Here is a 15,162-nt window from a genome sequence, read left to right as displayed (position 1 = left end):
GTGAATTGTCCTTTCACTACTTATCGATTCGTGCATCGTTCTTACGTCCGTTTTGCGTTGTGAATTGGCATTCGGGAAAATATTTCTTCTCGCAGCGGCCGATGGTCTCCATTCGGCGTTGAATTACAAGTACCGTTCCGCGGATAATTGGCGAGGAATTTGTCCGAGGCGCGTCTATCGCTCGTGGTGGAAGCGTTTCCTTGTTGCCGGCTGGTTCGCACGGCTGTTTACGAAGACCCGATTACAGTAACGCCATTTATTGTATACGCCCGCTTCCAGCTACTACTTGTTGCGAGCCGCACCCTTAGCTCTCTCCGCTGTCCGGCTAATGTTCCCATAGCTCGACATCGAATTTGGATTTAGCATACAGCAAATAATAATCGGGGAAAAATTTACACACAAGAATAAACCAGAATGAATTTACCGTATTTTGAAAATGGCGAAGGAACGTTTAAAAGAAACTTCGCGCAACGCGGGGAAAATTTTATAGTAAAACTTGTTATAGAATTTTGTGACTGAGAAATATACCGACTAGGAACTGAAATCTGTTGTTAAAAAATTGACTATGTTCCTTAGTAATCCAGCAAACATGATGACGTATTAACACTTTAATGGCCGTTCACACAACATGTGTGTGATAGCCGGAACAACTGTTATTGTTCGCTCACACAACATGTGTGTGATGCTAGCGCCGAAGATTGTTTGCCACTACCACACTCTCTGTGTGATGATTTATGAATGTAAACAAGAATTATTTCGTGAATTTTAATAAAGTTTCTTTAAAATAATTCATCGTCAAAAATATTGCCCCTGGCGACGTTTGACTGCGTAGACGTGCGGCCGTTAATAATGTCAATTGACGTATTGATGACGTCAAAGATGTTATTAATATGTCATCATATTTACCGGGAAGATAAAAACTCTACCGACAGCCTATATTTACATTGCTAGAAAACATGGCGAAATCGAAGAAAATTTCATCAATAAAAATTTAATACAAATTTAATACAAATTTATCGTATAACTAATATTGCTTATTAATTGCGAACTAATTATTGCGAATATTGCTCGTATTACGAATTGTCCGCATTGATACGCGGGTTTTAAATCAGAATGTCAGCACCTCCAACTTTAAAATTAATTTTCAGCGAATCCGGAGGAGTGATAAATTCAGGACTAATTAACACTTAATTATGCGATAGATCTGATATGGGTGTTAGATCAAACGAAGATATGTAATATTCCCTCCGTGATAGAGGAAACATTCGAGATGATCGTCAAACTCGCTCTTCTCGACAGCTTCTTGGATGACTTGGACCGATTAGGAGCCAGGGAATATCAGCCAACGGAGCAGGACATCCTCAGGACCCGAGTGAAAACGACGGGAATCGTGGAAGTGCATTTCTCCTTCAAAAACCTCAACTTCAAGTGAGTCTAAGGAGAATCCCGTTCAGCTTGCGATTAAAATAATTACGTGTTAATTGAATCGATCGGAATAACGAGAGTCGAGATGCAATGCATTGCGAAGACGAATTCGCGGGAAGCGTATCGCGAGTACTCAGTAATAGACGCAATAAACGGACGATATCAATCACCTCGTTTTCGCCTCATTTCTGTAATCTCGCGAGCGCAACGCGGGAGATGCGACGAGGGCTACCTTGTTATGAATGGTCGACGCGTGAGTCATTACCGGCGATAATTCGAGCGTTCTCGCTCGGAACGAGGAGGAAGGAGCCGGACTCTTCTTTCCCGTTCGAATCGAAATTAGCGTCATTAGCGGTTGTCGAGACGCGTGTCGAGATAATTACATTCCCTGGTTGAATCAGCTTGCTCGACCGTTTGACACGCTTTCATGCCTGAATATCCTGTTTATCGCAATTATTTCTCGGCATTTTATCGATATCTGTGTGATAACAAAGAATCGAACATGAATTCCTCAGTGGGGACTCGAAAAAAGTGGAATTTTCCTACTTGAGAGCGTTTGCCTACTTTTCATAAATTCACGCTTGAGGAAAAGATAGATGCCCCGGGAGAAAAATAAAAATTGCGAATCACAAAATATCGACTGCGATATCGCGACCGTTTTATCTTTCTCTCCTTTTTTCAGATTGTTCGATGTGGGAGGTCAGAGAAGCGAACGTAAAAAGTGGATACACTGCTTCGAGGACGTGACCGCAATCATCTTCTGCGTGGCGATGTCTGAATACGATCAAGTGTTGCACGAGGACGAGACGACGGTGAGCAAAAGAGTTTCTTCTCTTCCCTCTATCCACGGGCGTTATATTAAGAATGTCGCGTTAGACTGATAAAGAGGCGAACGGTCGGGTTGCGAGCACACGTAACGAAAGCTCCGAGGAATTAAGAGATCAATTGTCGAGGTCGCCGCACGTGGGAAGGTTCCGTTGAACTCTCTCCTCTCTGTTCGCGCCCCCCGTGTGTTACGAACTGTCATCGCCGCTAATAAGACTCCGCGAGCGGGTGAAAAAGCGAAGCTTTGTCAAACGTTAAACTTGGTTTCGCTCGTGCGTCACTCGCGGCGTTCACGCGGGCTGTGCATACAGCGTGTATCCTTCCTGTTAATTTTTTGCGCCTGATGCATATCGCTGTGGGAAAAAGAGGGAACGTTTTGCGATCGATGGTGATTAGAAACAGCGCACGCACGCGGAACTTGTGGCGCGAATTTTACACCGGGGATTGACGGGGGAGTTCTGCAACCGGAGGAAATATCTCGACTTTCTGCCTTTATTTAATCATCCTTTCGCCTCACATTATTTATTTCATTTGTGGCCCGAAGTCTGTTATTAGAATATTTATTCACCAAGCTAATTTTCCAGGCCTTTTCGAGCCTCTAATGATAAATTGTAGCGATATTTGATTTCTGGAAATACTCATTGCTAGAAAACACGGTAAAAATTGAGAAAAGATGTTACCTGAAAAAATCGATAATTTTGCTTCGTATGCTTATGTACGACGAACGACGTTATAGTATCGCCCTTTCGACGTTTGCAGAACCGAATGCAGGAGAGCTTAAAACTGTTCGACTCGATCTGCAACAACAAGTGGTTTACGGACACCTCGATCATCCTTTTCTTGAACAAGAAGGATCTCTTCGAGGAGAAAATCCGCAAGTCTCCTCTTACAATCTGTTTCCCCGAGTACGCCGGTGAGTCTCGTCGAAAAAGCTCATTTTTCTCATTTATTTTATACCAATTGTGAAACGGGGATGACACATAGAAGAGCGTAAGCGGTGAACGAACTAACCAGTTGCATTTGATAGAGACTTTCATGTTGTGAATCTCCACTATGATCAATTTGCTTACTCCTCAAGTCTTGCATGATACATTGTTTCAGTAAGTCAAGCATTAGTTTCAATGATATTGCTGTCGAACGAAGATTTCTTTTACTACCTTGTTGATCAATTCTATTGTTCGTCCGACTTTTCCGCGTGTCACGACACCGGCTAAGCGTCACCGCCTCTCTCTATCTCACCAGGTGCGCAGGAGTACGGCGAAGCGGCTGCCTACATCCAGGCGCAGTTCGAAGCGAAAAATAAGTCGACCACGAAGGAGATCTACTGCCACATGACCTGTGCCACCGACACGAACAACATTCAATTTGTGTTCGACGCAGTCACAGATGTCATCATAGCCAATAATCTGCGCGGCTGCGGTCTCTATTAGGCTAATTCTGTATTCTACATTAAGCGCAAGAGGAGGAAAGCGTTACCACGACATGGCTGGCCATACGACATTCTTCAGCGGGTTCGAGGCTCGTTGCGGTTCCATTCCAGCTTGAAAGAGGGAGAAAGAGGAGGAGAAGAAGATAGATGAAAGAGAGAAAAGGAGAAACGACCCCTTTCGTTATCGACGCTGATCAGCGAAACGTATTTAGTTTATCCTATGTTAGACCATCGAAGACCGACGTTGTTCGCGCGGCGTTCTCTCGCTCGACGAAGCGACACAGTCGACCGCGAACTCTACGAATAACGGGACGACGGTTATCTCCGGATTGAGCGGACGTTTTCGCGATGAAGCGAACGAATGGCGCCAGTTGCGCGCCGGGCGAAGAAAGGCGCGAGGGGACGCGGCGCGGAATAACAAGAGATCGCCGTTAGGACTGGCTTCGTTCTCGCGACGAGAAACACTCGAGCATTCCAGGGAGCCACGCGCACAAAAGTCGAGATCTTGCCCACAATTCTCGTCAGCGTCGCACACAAATTACTAAGCGCACTCCGTACACACGCTCATATATATTCTCTTACTTCTTCTACTTTCATTCGAGCACATACAGCCCCCACACACCCAGCCACCCAGTTCTACACGCGCACACGATCGAGACGATGGCGCGAGAGCGTCCGGAATTTGCCAGACTTGCATTTTGATCGATGTAGAGCAGCTGATACGCTATGCGACGAACTTTTTAACGTGATCTCGCGAAGCCTCCGAGCTCGCTTGATACCGCTTGCAACGCAACATGTTGCATTTCTCTGATTTCTTACTTTTGTATTTTTTTACTTTATTTCTCGCCCCTACGTATTTATCACCGTTAACGTAACGACCACCACGCACACACCAGATATCCATAAAGCACATTGTAGCTAACAAGTGTCGATCTGTACGCACATACTTACGCGCACACATTATTTCACTGTGAAGAAAGAGAGAGAGAGAGAGAGAGAGACCCATTTCCTTCGTTAATGATCGTACCGGAGTGACATACAATGATACTTTTATCTCATCCAGCACGAAACGTGCGGGGGACGTCGAAATCCTCGCAACTTCTTCGAACCGCCCGTTCGTGCTTCGCAGAATTTCCCGGTGAAATATTAGGCATGTAAAAAGAAATCTTAAGCTGATATTGATAGCATGGAGAAAGATCTTTCGCCAGCATAGCAAATTGTTTGTTACTATAGTGAGACAGAGGAAAGATTTGTTACACGGAAAAAAATCACTTTGCAGCAAAATACGACAGCAATAAAACCTACTTGACACGATTAGCAATCAATAACTCATAATAACAAATCTTGCTGTGGCAGCAACAAACAATCCGCTCATGTCATCCGCTCAAAAAATTGGTCTCCGTGAGAAACACGCGAGTCCGAATTTTCCGGTTGAATCGTACAACATACATAACATTGCAATTGGAATGAAGAGAGAAACTAGCTTTAAACTGAAATCTGAGCGTCAGTTACGCGGGACAGGTAACGCCGTGATTTACGCGACACACAGGGAGGATGCGTCGAACGCCGGGAGCGATTTCACGCGGACGTCCGTGTCGGACACAAGCTGTCGATCGAAAGGGGATTCGACGCATGTACACACAGGTGATTCCTGGGTCATTCTGCGGACGCGCAAGCGCCACCCGTGAGAGAATACCGAGAGTGTATTTTTCTAAGCGTTTCGTTTTCTTCCCTTTCGTTCTTTCGCACGGGGTGTATCGACAATACCGAAACTGTTAAGTTCGACGTGATGTAGGCGGGGTAGGACAGGGGTGGGTGGGAGGAAGGGCGACACGGGGAAAAGTACCGCTACGAGAAAGAATGCACACTATGGGACCTCATATTAGGCGCGTGTAACGCGTGTTCCGGGACGGGCGTAAATCTCGTTGCGCACAATCTGTAATGTACTCGGCATCTCGCATAAGTTATATTTTATTACGGGACTAAATGGGGGAGGGAAACGACGCATCGTCACGCTGTTGAGACGTGTGCCACTGCTTTCGCGGGGAAAGATGGAAAGACAGCGAGAGAAAGAGGATGGAAACGACGAAGATGGGCGTGTGTGGAAGAATCGACGATGTCCGTTGGATCGTCGGGGTTTCCACAGAGTTTCGGAAAATCTCCCGAAGACGCACGCGAGAATGAAACTGGGACAATCGCGCATGGAGTGGATCTTTCGAGCGTGAAGAGAGAGAAGAATGCCGTTCTTCTGCAGGCGCCTCCTCGTCGCACTACTTCATCTCCCGGCCCGCTCAGAGAGCAATCCTCGCGACTCTTCGCAGCGCGTTTCGGCGAGTGGTCGGTCCGTTTCGAGATCATCATAGCCGCTTGTTTCGTCGTCCGACGAGAGGGTGGGAACTCACATGCCGATAGCGGACGGGCGCTTTTCAATTCGAGACGCTCTCGAACTGATCGATACTCGTGCTCGTCCGATACCCGCGGAAGAGTGTGGTCGGCGCGAACGATACTCGAACGATGCGAAGGGAACGCCCGCCCCGACTTCTCGGGCGTTTGTCGGATGTCCTCTGGACATCTTCTAGCTCCGTATTTTAATAGCGTTAATTTTAATATTTACATATAATACGATGAATATGTATATATTATATAGAGCTCTATATGCAACTATTACTTTCTCATGCTTCTACTATTTAACTCTTTAAGGCCCGCGCACCAATTTCATTGGAGTAAAATGTTGTCACTTATAACATCATCTTAAAGGACGTTCCTGATGAACATTTTTTTGCCCGAATAAATTGGTCGTCGAGAAGTGCGATTTCCCGAATGTACATCATTTATGTACATTGGGCGTTTGATATATAAAACTGAGAAAATGGTAAAATTGTTTTATTAAAAAAAATATATTTATTTCCCACTTGTTTATAACATAGTTGAAGAACCATCGTTTACTAACAGATTTACAGTTTACTTACAGATCGAATTTAGGAAAGGCCCAAACTTAATGTACATTATTAAGTACACTGGGCCTTAAAGGGTTAATTACGGTATGTCTCCGATATCACACAGAATTCGTTGCTGCGTCCGTTGAAACGTACGTGGGAACACCGAAATTTACACGGCAAATTGAAATTCAAAGTGCCGTGGTGAAAGAGCATCGACAGACTAAACCGGGAACAGTCGTTGCCTGTCTCACGTGAGACGCTCAGACATGAATTTAGAGTCAAATCTGAGTTTCTCAGTCGAATTAACATTGTAATCAACTGAAGAAAGACTCGCATTTAACACGTTGACTGAATTCACGTACGAGTCTCGGAAAATTCTTGATATGTTGTGTTAGTGATATCTGATTTTTACCTGTTCGGTACTTTTCTACATATTTAGTAAAGTTATTCTTGTGAGGCAGATAAAACAAGTCACCGACAGATGATGGCGGTTGGACCGAGTGTTAAAAGCTCCATATTCAGATCTGAGCATCTCACAAGAGACAAATTTCAAGCGGCGACTGTTAACACATTCCTTTCGGGCGGTTTTTACTTAGAGACGAGGCATTTCGTCCCGCGAAGCGAATGTGTTCCCCGAAGCGAATGCGTTAATACTGTGACCGAGACTGCGTGCCGCAGTTCGGAGTGTAGTTTTCGGCGGGAGTATTTTGCAATATCGTAGACCGCCGTACCGATGCATCGAGTGACATCGTAGATTAACGACAACGCGTTCGTTACCAGGGTACCACCTCTACACCCCCTGTGTCTCTTTTCTTTCTATGTAATTCTGCAAAACAGACTTGGTCACATGGACGTAAGAAAAGAAAAAGATCGTTGTCACTCATGTGTGACGCACTGGTAGCGAACGCGACAAAACCCGAATCGCTGCAGTCTCTGACCTTCGAGTATCGGACGAGCGTGGATGGCGAGGACACCCGAGCTGACGCTTTCGCGCAACCGTTACTTACGAATAAGTCGAGGCGTCATCAGCAGTCGAGGGCGGAGCTATCTTAGGAATAAAGTATTTATACGGAAACCAAAACCGGAGAATCTAAGGGGAGCTTCAATGAAACGTACCAAATAGCGCGTGCCAATGCGCATGACTTAACTTTAGTCTAACGTTAAGGTATCGAAGAGCTATTCTAAGCTGCGTTTATCGTCGAGAACCATTAAGACGAAGCTGCACGAACAGTCGATCGTCGTTGCGCGACGCAGGCGAATTCGACCGGATGTGTTCTTCTCTTTGCGCCATCGATGCCGAACGTCTCGACTGCACGGAGAGAATATTACAGCTTCTTTCATGTGTATTTTTTTTCGCGACTTTACGCGTGTTCTTAGTAATGCGAGAAAATCAACTGAATAAATTATCAGTAAAGTTTTTCTTGCTAAGGAACACGATTCATTTTATCGAAGAAATTTCCTGATAAAAATGCTTTAATTTTTTCAATAAAATCTTCTCAATTCTTTAATACAAATTTTCAATACTAGTGTTTTAATAACACATTTTTTTAACATTATAGATTTCACTTTCTAAAATAAATTAAAGTGAGTAGTTCATGCGAAACGGACAGATGATTGAAATTGGACGGCACTTCGATATAAGATGCAGTAATTTTTACTGTAAAATCTCTTCCGTGTAAAACCACTTTCACGAGAGCAGTAACATAGCTATTACGATTAATTGACGAGAATTAACATTCGAGTTCACGTGAACACGACGAGGATGCATCGCCGCGTTCTGAAATCGGTACAGAGGCTTGGTCGAATCGCCTGTTCGCGCACGACTCGTCACCATCGCTACCGTAGCGGCGCCGCACCGAATCATACCACGTGAAGCTGATAGCGAAAATGAATCAAGTATGAGACGAAACAACCATGAGCTCCGAGAGACACGAGTTCTGCTGCGTTGCTCGGGAAATTCTGTCCTCTGCTCGAGAAGGGAGCTCGTTTTCGTGTCAGCTTCGCATCGATGTGAAATAGCGAAAGAAAGAAAGAGAGTATCGATCGTCCACGTGGAAGATCGCCGTCTTACTCGGCTCTAGTCATCCATCGAGGAAGCCGGTCGGCGACACGCACGGTGGAACGATTCGCGACTCGTGTACACGGAAAAAGAATTAGTATCAAGAATCAAGATTTTTATTCTTATATACAAGCAAGAATATATAATTTTATATGTAGAAATTCTATATAGTTCCACTGAAAACATCATATTCTTGTTATTTGAGAATAATCTTCACAAGTTGAAAGGAGAAAGATATTGGGAAGGGGGGATAAGAAGACCCGAGACAAAGTTTTCCATATATAATTAGATATAATTATATATGAGGTGTTACAGAATATGTCCATATATATAATTATATACGAAATGGTGATACAAAATTATATATGATTATATATAATCACATATATATATATATATATATAATTATACATAATTATATATGAGAAATTTTTCCTGGGGAGTTGTTCCCACCAAAATATTTTTGTCCTCTCACAAAATCCATGAAAATTGTTTTCGAACAATAAGAATATGATATTTCTAGTGTAACTATATATATAGATTTCCTTTATGCAATCCAGTTATATCTTCACATAAAATTATATATTCTTGCTTATATATAAGTCTCGAATTGATACTAATATTTCTTGTGTAACGCGCGATGAAGACTAGCTTCTTCGAGGCCTGGGTGGGAGAGAGGAAGAGAAGAGTGGGTAAAGAGATACATAAACACACATACATACACACACGCGCGCGTAAATTTAATAATTACGTAAACGACAAATGTTGATAGATATCGAGGCGGAACGCTTTCGAGGATAATACGTGTTGTTTCGCGAGCGCCGGGAAGCGGAGGCGGGGGGAGGGAATGTACGCGATATATATTTGTAAGAGTCTACCGATTTACTGCGTTACTAGCTTATAAATGATTCAGCATAAAGCGATGTAAGTGATGTTTCTGTGTACACATCTGTGGGGCACATAATCCCAAAGTAAAGAGAGAGAGAGAGAGAGAAGAGACAATTAAAAGCGAACGCGAGCGGACACAGAGCGGTGTGTGTATCCGGTAATGATCGGCGCAAGGTGTGCGAGATTACACGGACACACGAGTCGTGGGGGAGAGTCTGTGGTCGCGAACGCGAGAATGTTACCGGACGAAATGAGCAGAAAAAGAGCAGAAGACACTCTGTTTGTTTGTCCGGCGGGCGGTCCCGCGAAATCGCGGTGTAAGAGGTCGATGTGAGCGAGGAAGAGAGCGGATCTATCGATATCTATGGGCGAGGATCCGATTTGGCGGCGCATCTCGTCGCGTCGCGGGCATCACGAACAACATCGTCACGACAACGGATTTTTCTCAACAATTGATGATACGAAGATCGCCCGTGACACCTCGCACGATCTCGCCAGGGTGGCCTAGCTCTTGTCTCGATTTGTCGAGGTATCTGAGAGTCGCGGCAGAGTCGTCCAAATTCGAACGTCTTCGGAGATCCTCAACTTGTATTCAGATACTTGCGAATAACGACGCAGGCTCGAGTATTTATTTCATTTCAGTCGAATTCATTTGATTTGTTTCTTATGTGGAACGAAACGGTCCCGGACAGTACAGATGTCTGAAATGGCGTTTATGTTAAAAAGTACATAAATATATGTTAAATTAACATATTCACTTGGTTGAAGTAACGCAAACATTTCAGTGGACCATTATTCACACCAAATTTTTTACCGTTCATTATCAAACGTATCATACGATTTAACTGTTGAAACGTTCAACTTGGAATTAAAATCTGAGTATCTCATATGAGGTGAGTTTCAAGTACAATTATTAATACAGACCTAAGCATTTTACTTGAGACAGATTTCATGCGACGATTATCGATGAGAAAGTACTTGGACATTTGTGCTGTCTGAAGTTTAACGAATCGGGACGTTATTTCGGATGATTTTTCTTCGGGTATACGTTAAGGACACACACTTGCACATACACGCACATCCACATCAACACGCAGAGTGATATGGCGATTGCGCGCGGTGATCCGTTCCATATTCATATCAATCCGCGGCGAACGCGGAAGAGAGACGCGAACGCGCGGGAGAAGTTTACATCTTTTGTACTCGCACTCGCGAATATTCCTTGACGGCGATTTCATGGCCAAGGAAGAAGCGCGGAATCGAGAGCTCGAGAGAAAGCGAAGGATCCGTTCAAGACGGTCTGTCAAGATAGAAAACTTTAAAGCGCGCGGTAGCCTGGAATGACATAGCGCAATTATGCTTCGCAAAGTGAGATTCGAGGAGGGATGAATTTCACTTGGTTCGTTGCGCACAGCACGCCACGAAGACGACGCAACTTTGGAGTTGCCCGAATTAATGGTAGCTATCTGAAACTCGTCTCGCATAAAACACTCATATGTGAATTTAGATATCTCACTTGAGGCAAGTTTCAAGTAACAACGACTATTCTCATACGGGTCTAATTGCAAATCTGAGTATCTCGCTTGAGATGAGTTTCAAGTAACGATTATTAATACGGGGCTGGGACGGTCACCGCGCTCAATTATTTCGATGTGAAATTCTAGTCCTCTTTTCGTGAAGTTTTAGATAGAGAGAGTGAGAAAGGGGGGGGGGGGGAGTCTGATGAATAAATTGCAGGGTTTGAAAAATTCAGCGAATGCGATTTATCTGGATCGCGTGTTTTCGACGAGAGTATTTCGTACGATTTCGCGTTTCGTTTCTCGAAAACGTTACTCGATTGCGAGAGACCAGGTTGCGACGTTTTCTCGCGACAAACACGAGAACGATTCGACAGGCAGCGTATGTGTATAGCACGCGAGTTGCTTCGTAGCGCGATGCGCAACTTAATTTCCGCTTGGTGAAACTTGTACGCGAGACCTTTTTCATTTTGTATTATCGTCCCTAAGATTAGTGTTATTGACTGTAGTCGCGATAACGTAGCGGTATTATTCATTATATTCACCATGGTTGCCATATTGTTGTAAAATTAGCTTAACACAAATAGCCAGTAGAAGCTATCGGGGAACGAATAATATATAAATATATAAATATGAAGGTATATATAAATACAAATATATACGTATATATTATTCGTATATACATATATAAATATAGAATATGTATTAGTTATGCACTTACCGCTAAGTCATACTTTTACGTGTGTATGCGTGCGGACGCGTGGATGCGGACGGATGGATGGAACGAATGGATGGCTGTAGTATTTCTAGTCACGTAATCGAACCAAAAAAATAAGGATAAAACGTAACAATTAAATGTCTACGCGTACACGTATGTACACGTGTATATGATTGACGTTTACGGGGTAATTTAAAACCGGTTCGGGCGTGTGTAGTCTACATCGACAGTATAAAACCCGATTTAATAGTTCCCGCTGTTGTAACTATTGCTGTTACATGTCGTATAAACAATTATGTCATAATATTATACTGTACCACAACCATACTGTACTACCGTACTATACCGACGATGTGTGTAACACTAGTAGTACTTACAACCTCGAGAGTTGTCAGATCGATTTTACGCTGTTCTGCTTTCTTTTTCGCTTCTGCAAGTGTAGACTACGATATCTACGTATGGATGTCACTGAATCGGTTTCAGGCTGCTGTGTAAAGTCGCGTGGTCGTCGTTTGTACGTTCGTACGCAGCGTGTCTCCGGATCCGCCGAAAAACACCTCGTGGTCTTCGTTCATTTCGTTCGACGAATTCAAAGACGATCGCTTTCGGCGAGATTATCTTATGTTGAAAATAAAAGAGGATTTCCTTTACGGATTCGTGCCGGTTGAATTGAGATTTCTACTACGATTTAATACGACCTCCCTNCCCCCGGGATACGTGACGCGGGTTTGTTTCTCCCGATTAAATCCAAATTGAACGTTTTTATTTGTTTTCCGATGTAGAGAAGTTTCTCTCGGGACTCGTTCAATGCGGAAGATCCCGACGAGCGTTGTTCTCGCGTTGAGAAATCAGACCTCGAACGGCCGTGATACGTGTTTTTCGGTGGATCCTGCGTACACAACATGACGGGTAATTGCGCTCTTCTCGAGCGAGTGCGATAGAGTACGTCGTAAGAAGGGTTGAGAAACGGCCGCGGTATAAAACACGGTGGTGTGATCGCACCAATCTCTCGGAGACTGTGGATTGTCAAACATTGCATTTCCAGGTGATTTCCCATCGGAGATTCGTTTCTAAACGATTCACTTATTTTCTCACTCGTCATATATTCTCCTTTGTATCTTGTTTTCCTTTTGTTTCTTTGTTCCTTTTAATTTAACGCTTCCTCAACGTCGCGAGGAGGAGGACGCGGCTAGGCCGCCCTGTGAAGGGCTCGCGTTCGCGAAAGAAGTCGAAAGAGATGACATGGATTCCTTCGAAGACACGGCCTCCTGGTGTAGAATCGACTATCGAAAACGTCACGACGAAACCAGGCGAAGGTGTGAAATTCACTGTGCCGACAAGCAGCCGCGACATGTTCGCTACGCAGTCTACTATATAGAGAAAAAAGAACAAAAAAATGAAAAAAAATACACAAGAAAAAAGTGCTCTCTCTGCCGTTATCACGGTCGATCGAGCGAGATTTGCGGCGAATCGTGGTGGGAAGATTAATTATAGCGTTATATCGTAATTATAATGATTAATGGTAATTATTATAACACGCTCGTCATGATAAAGATGACTAAAAGGAGGAAGGTGAATAATAACGTTTAATTGACGATCAATAATCAAGTGCGCACGTATTTCATGATGCATTCATAGTTTAACAATATCATTTGATTTCCGTTGTGAAAGAATGAGATATGTAAGAGAGTCTTATTAAGAAAGGGGACGATCAACGGGGGAGAAGGGGCGAGTGGGCGTTACAAAAGAGGAAAAAAAGGGATAAAACCTCTCATTATATATAAAGTTACCACCATGAAGAACCTTTCATATTATATAAAATTATTATGTAATAATTGTCCATACATCTTAAAATGTCAGAATAAACTAATAATGAAAAAAGAAAATTATTCGTCTTCGTCCTACGATGCCTTGATCCTACGATGCCTTTTTACGAATTTTGCCACAAAGTTTTATGGGTAAAAGAACAGAAAAAGTAATGCAGTAATACAGTAATCAACATGGTGTTATTGACTTTTTGTTAGTTGTGAATAAAAAGTGATTTATTAATTGCATATTATATATATTACGCATCAAAAATTAAAGCATCATTTTTCTCGATCGAGTAAAATTCAACGGGTTGTAACTTACGCAAAAATAATGGTAACAAGATCATTCCAGAAGCATTTTGCAATTTGAAATCTCTGAACGAAATGAAAGTTTTTAGAAAATATTTTCGGATATAAAATTCATTTATTTCTCATGATTAAATAGGAATTCAAATCGACATGCATCAAACATTAAAATTTTGTATCGAATTTATCGGGTTACATCGGGCGTAAAGGAAAAATAACATAAATAATATCATCGTTTTAAAATATGCATTTTTCTTTTTAATTTACGTATCACCAGATTGTGATACAACTTTTTCCATTGACGTAATACTACGATCTCGATTTTTTAATATGAACAATGCAGCTCGTAGCGGAGATTTTGAAACTAATCTGTTACCTCGTCAGCTAAGATTCAAACCCATTTAGTCGAGATTCAAACAACCACAGTTCAGCTTAATGATTTCTCGACTAGATGCCGCCAGGTAATCTGATTAGTAGTCGCGTTTGATGGATAGAGGCTATTATTTCAAAGTGCTGTTCAAACTCCCCGTTCAATAAATAAAAAGACCTGTATATTTTTAAGTAATACGAATATCGAATACTTTTATCTACAAATTTTACAATTTGATAGCAAATTAGAACTTTTTATTTTTAAGTAGTACGATTAAATTAAATTTTATATCCAAATATATATATCTGAAAGCTGTATAGAAACTCCAAGCTAAAATATTTCTTTAACCATCTCATCATTTTGATGAAAGTAACAATCAGTTAAATTTCGTTCATTTTTCGAGAAAAGTGATCCTTTAATTTTTTACGCGTCGCGCGACTCATACAAATGAGGATCTGGATTGATCGCGTTGTCAGGTTAGCAACCAACTCGTCGATCTCGAGTTCTACCTCGTGCGACAAACTAACAAAATCATAACCCCTTATCCTCGAGTCCATCTGACTGACCGAAATACGTATCGCAACGTGCGAGAAAAGGAGAATTCACCACCTGAGGCGCGTTTTTCTATGTCCTCCGCGGGACCATTTCCACGGAACCAAGTGTTCTTCCAATTTTTCCACGTTCTTTTGCGCGATTACGAGTATGTATGTCGCTTCGACATTCGCAACGGACTGAAGCGAGACTCATTGCTGTTTCGCATTTGAGATGAGCCCGGCAAGTAATGACAATGTCGCACCGGCTCTAATATGTCGCCAACACTTTCGTGCCCTTTCAAGATCTTTTGGATAACGCTTCAGGTACTCTTTCTCTCGAGTATG

At 42.8% G+C, this 15,162-nt stretch overlaps 1 protein-coding gene across 1 annotated transcript in view; it reads left to right on the top strand.

The window, feature by feature from the left end:
* LOC106750083 (guanine nucleotide-binding protein G(o) subunit alpha) overlaps nt 1-8,131 on the top strand; it is a 32,645-nt gene extending 24,514 nt beyond the window's left edge. Inside the window, exons 6-9 of the mRNA XM_014630165.1 lie at nt 1,300-1,428; nt 2,108-2,237; nt 3,010-3,163; nt 3,493-8,131. Coding sequence (XP_014485651.1) covers nt 1,300-1,428; nt 2,108-2,237; nt 3,010-3,163; nt 3,493-3,680 — 601 coding nt within the window. The 3' untranslated portion in view covers nt 3,681-8,131. The remainder of the gene's footprint in view (nt 1-1,299; nt 1,429-2,107; nt 2,238-3,009; nt 3,164-3,492) is intronic.
* Nucleotides 8,132-15,162: the final 7,031 nt, after the last annotated feature.

Source organism: Dinoponera quadriceps, unplaced genomic scaffold (assembly GCF_001313825.1).
Source record: "Dinoponera quadriceps isolate SergipeBrazil2010 unplaced genomic scaffold, ASM131382v1 scaffold4444, whole genome shotgun sequence".
NCBI lineage: Eukaryota > Metazoa > Arthropoda > Insecta > Hymenoptera > Formicidae > Dinoponera > Dinoponera quadriceps.
Note: the sequence above shows the minus strand (reverse complement) of the source record. Positions and strands in the feature narration are given on the sequence as shown.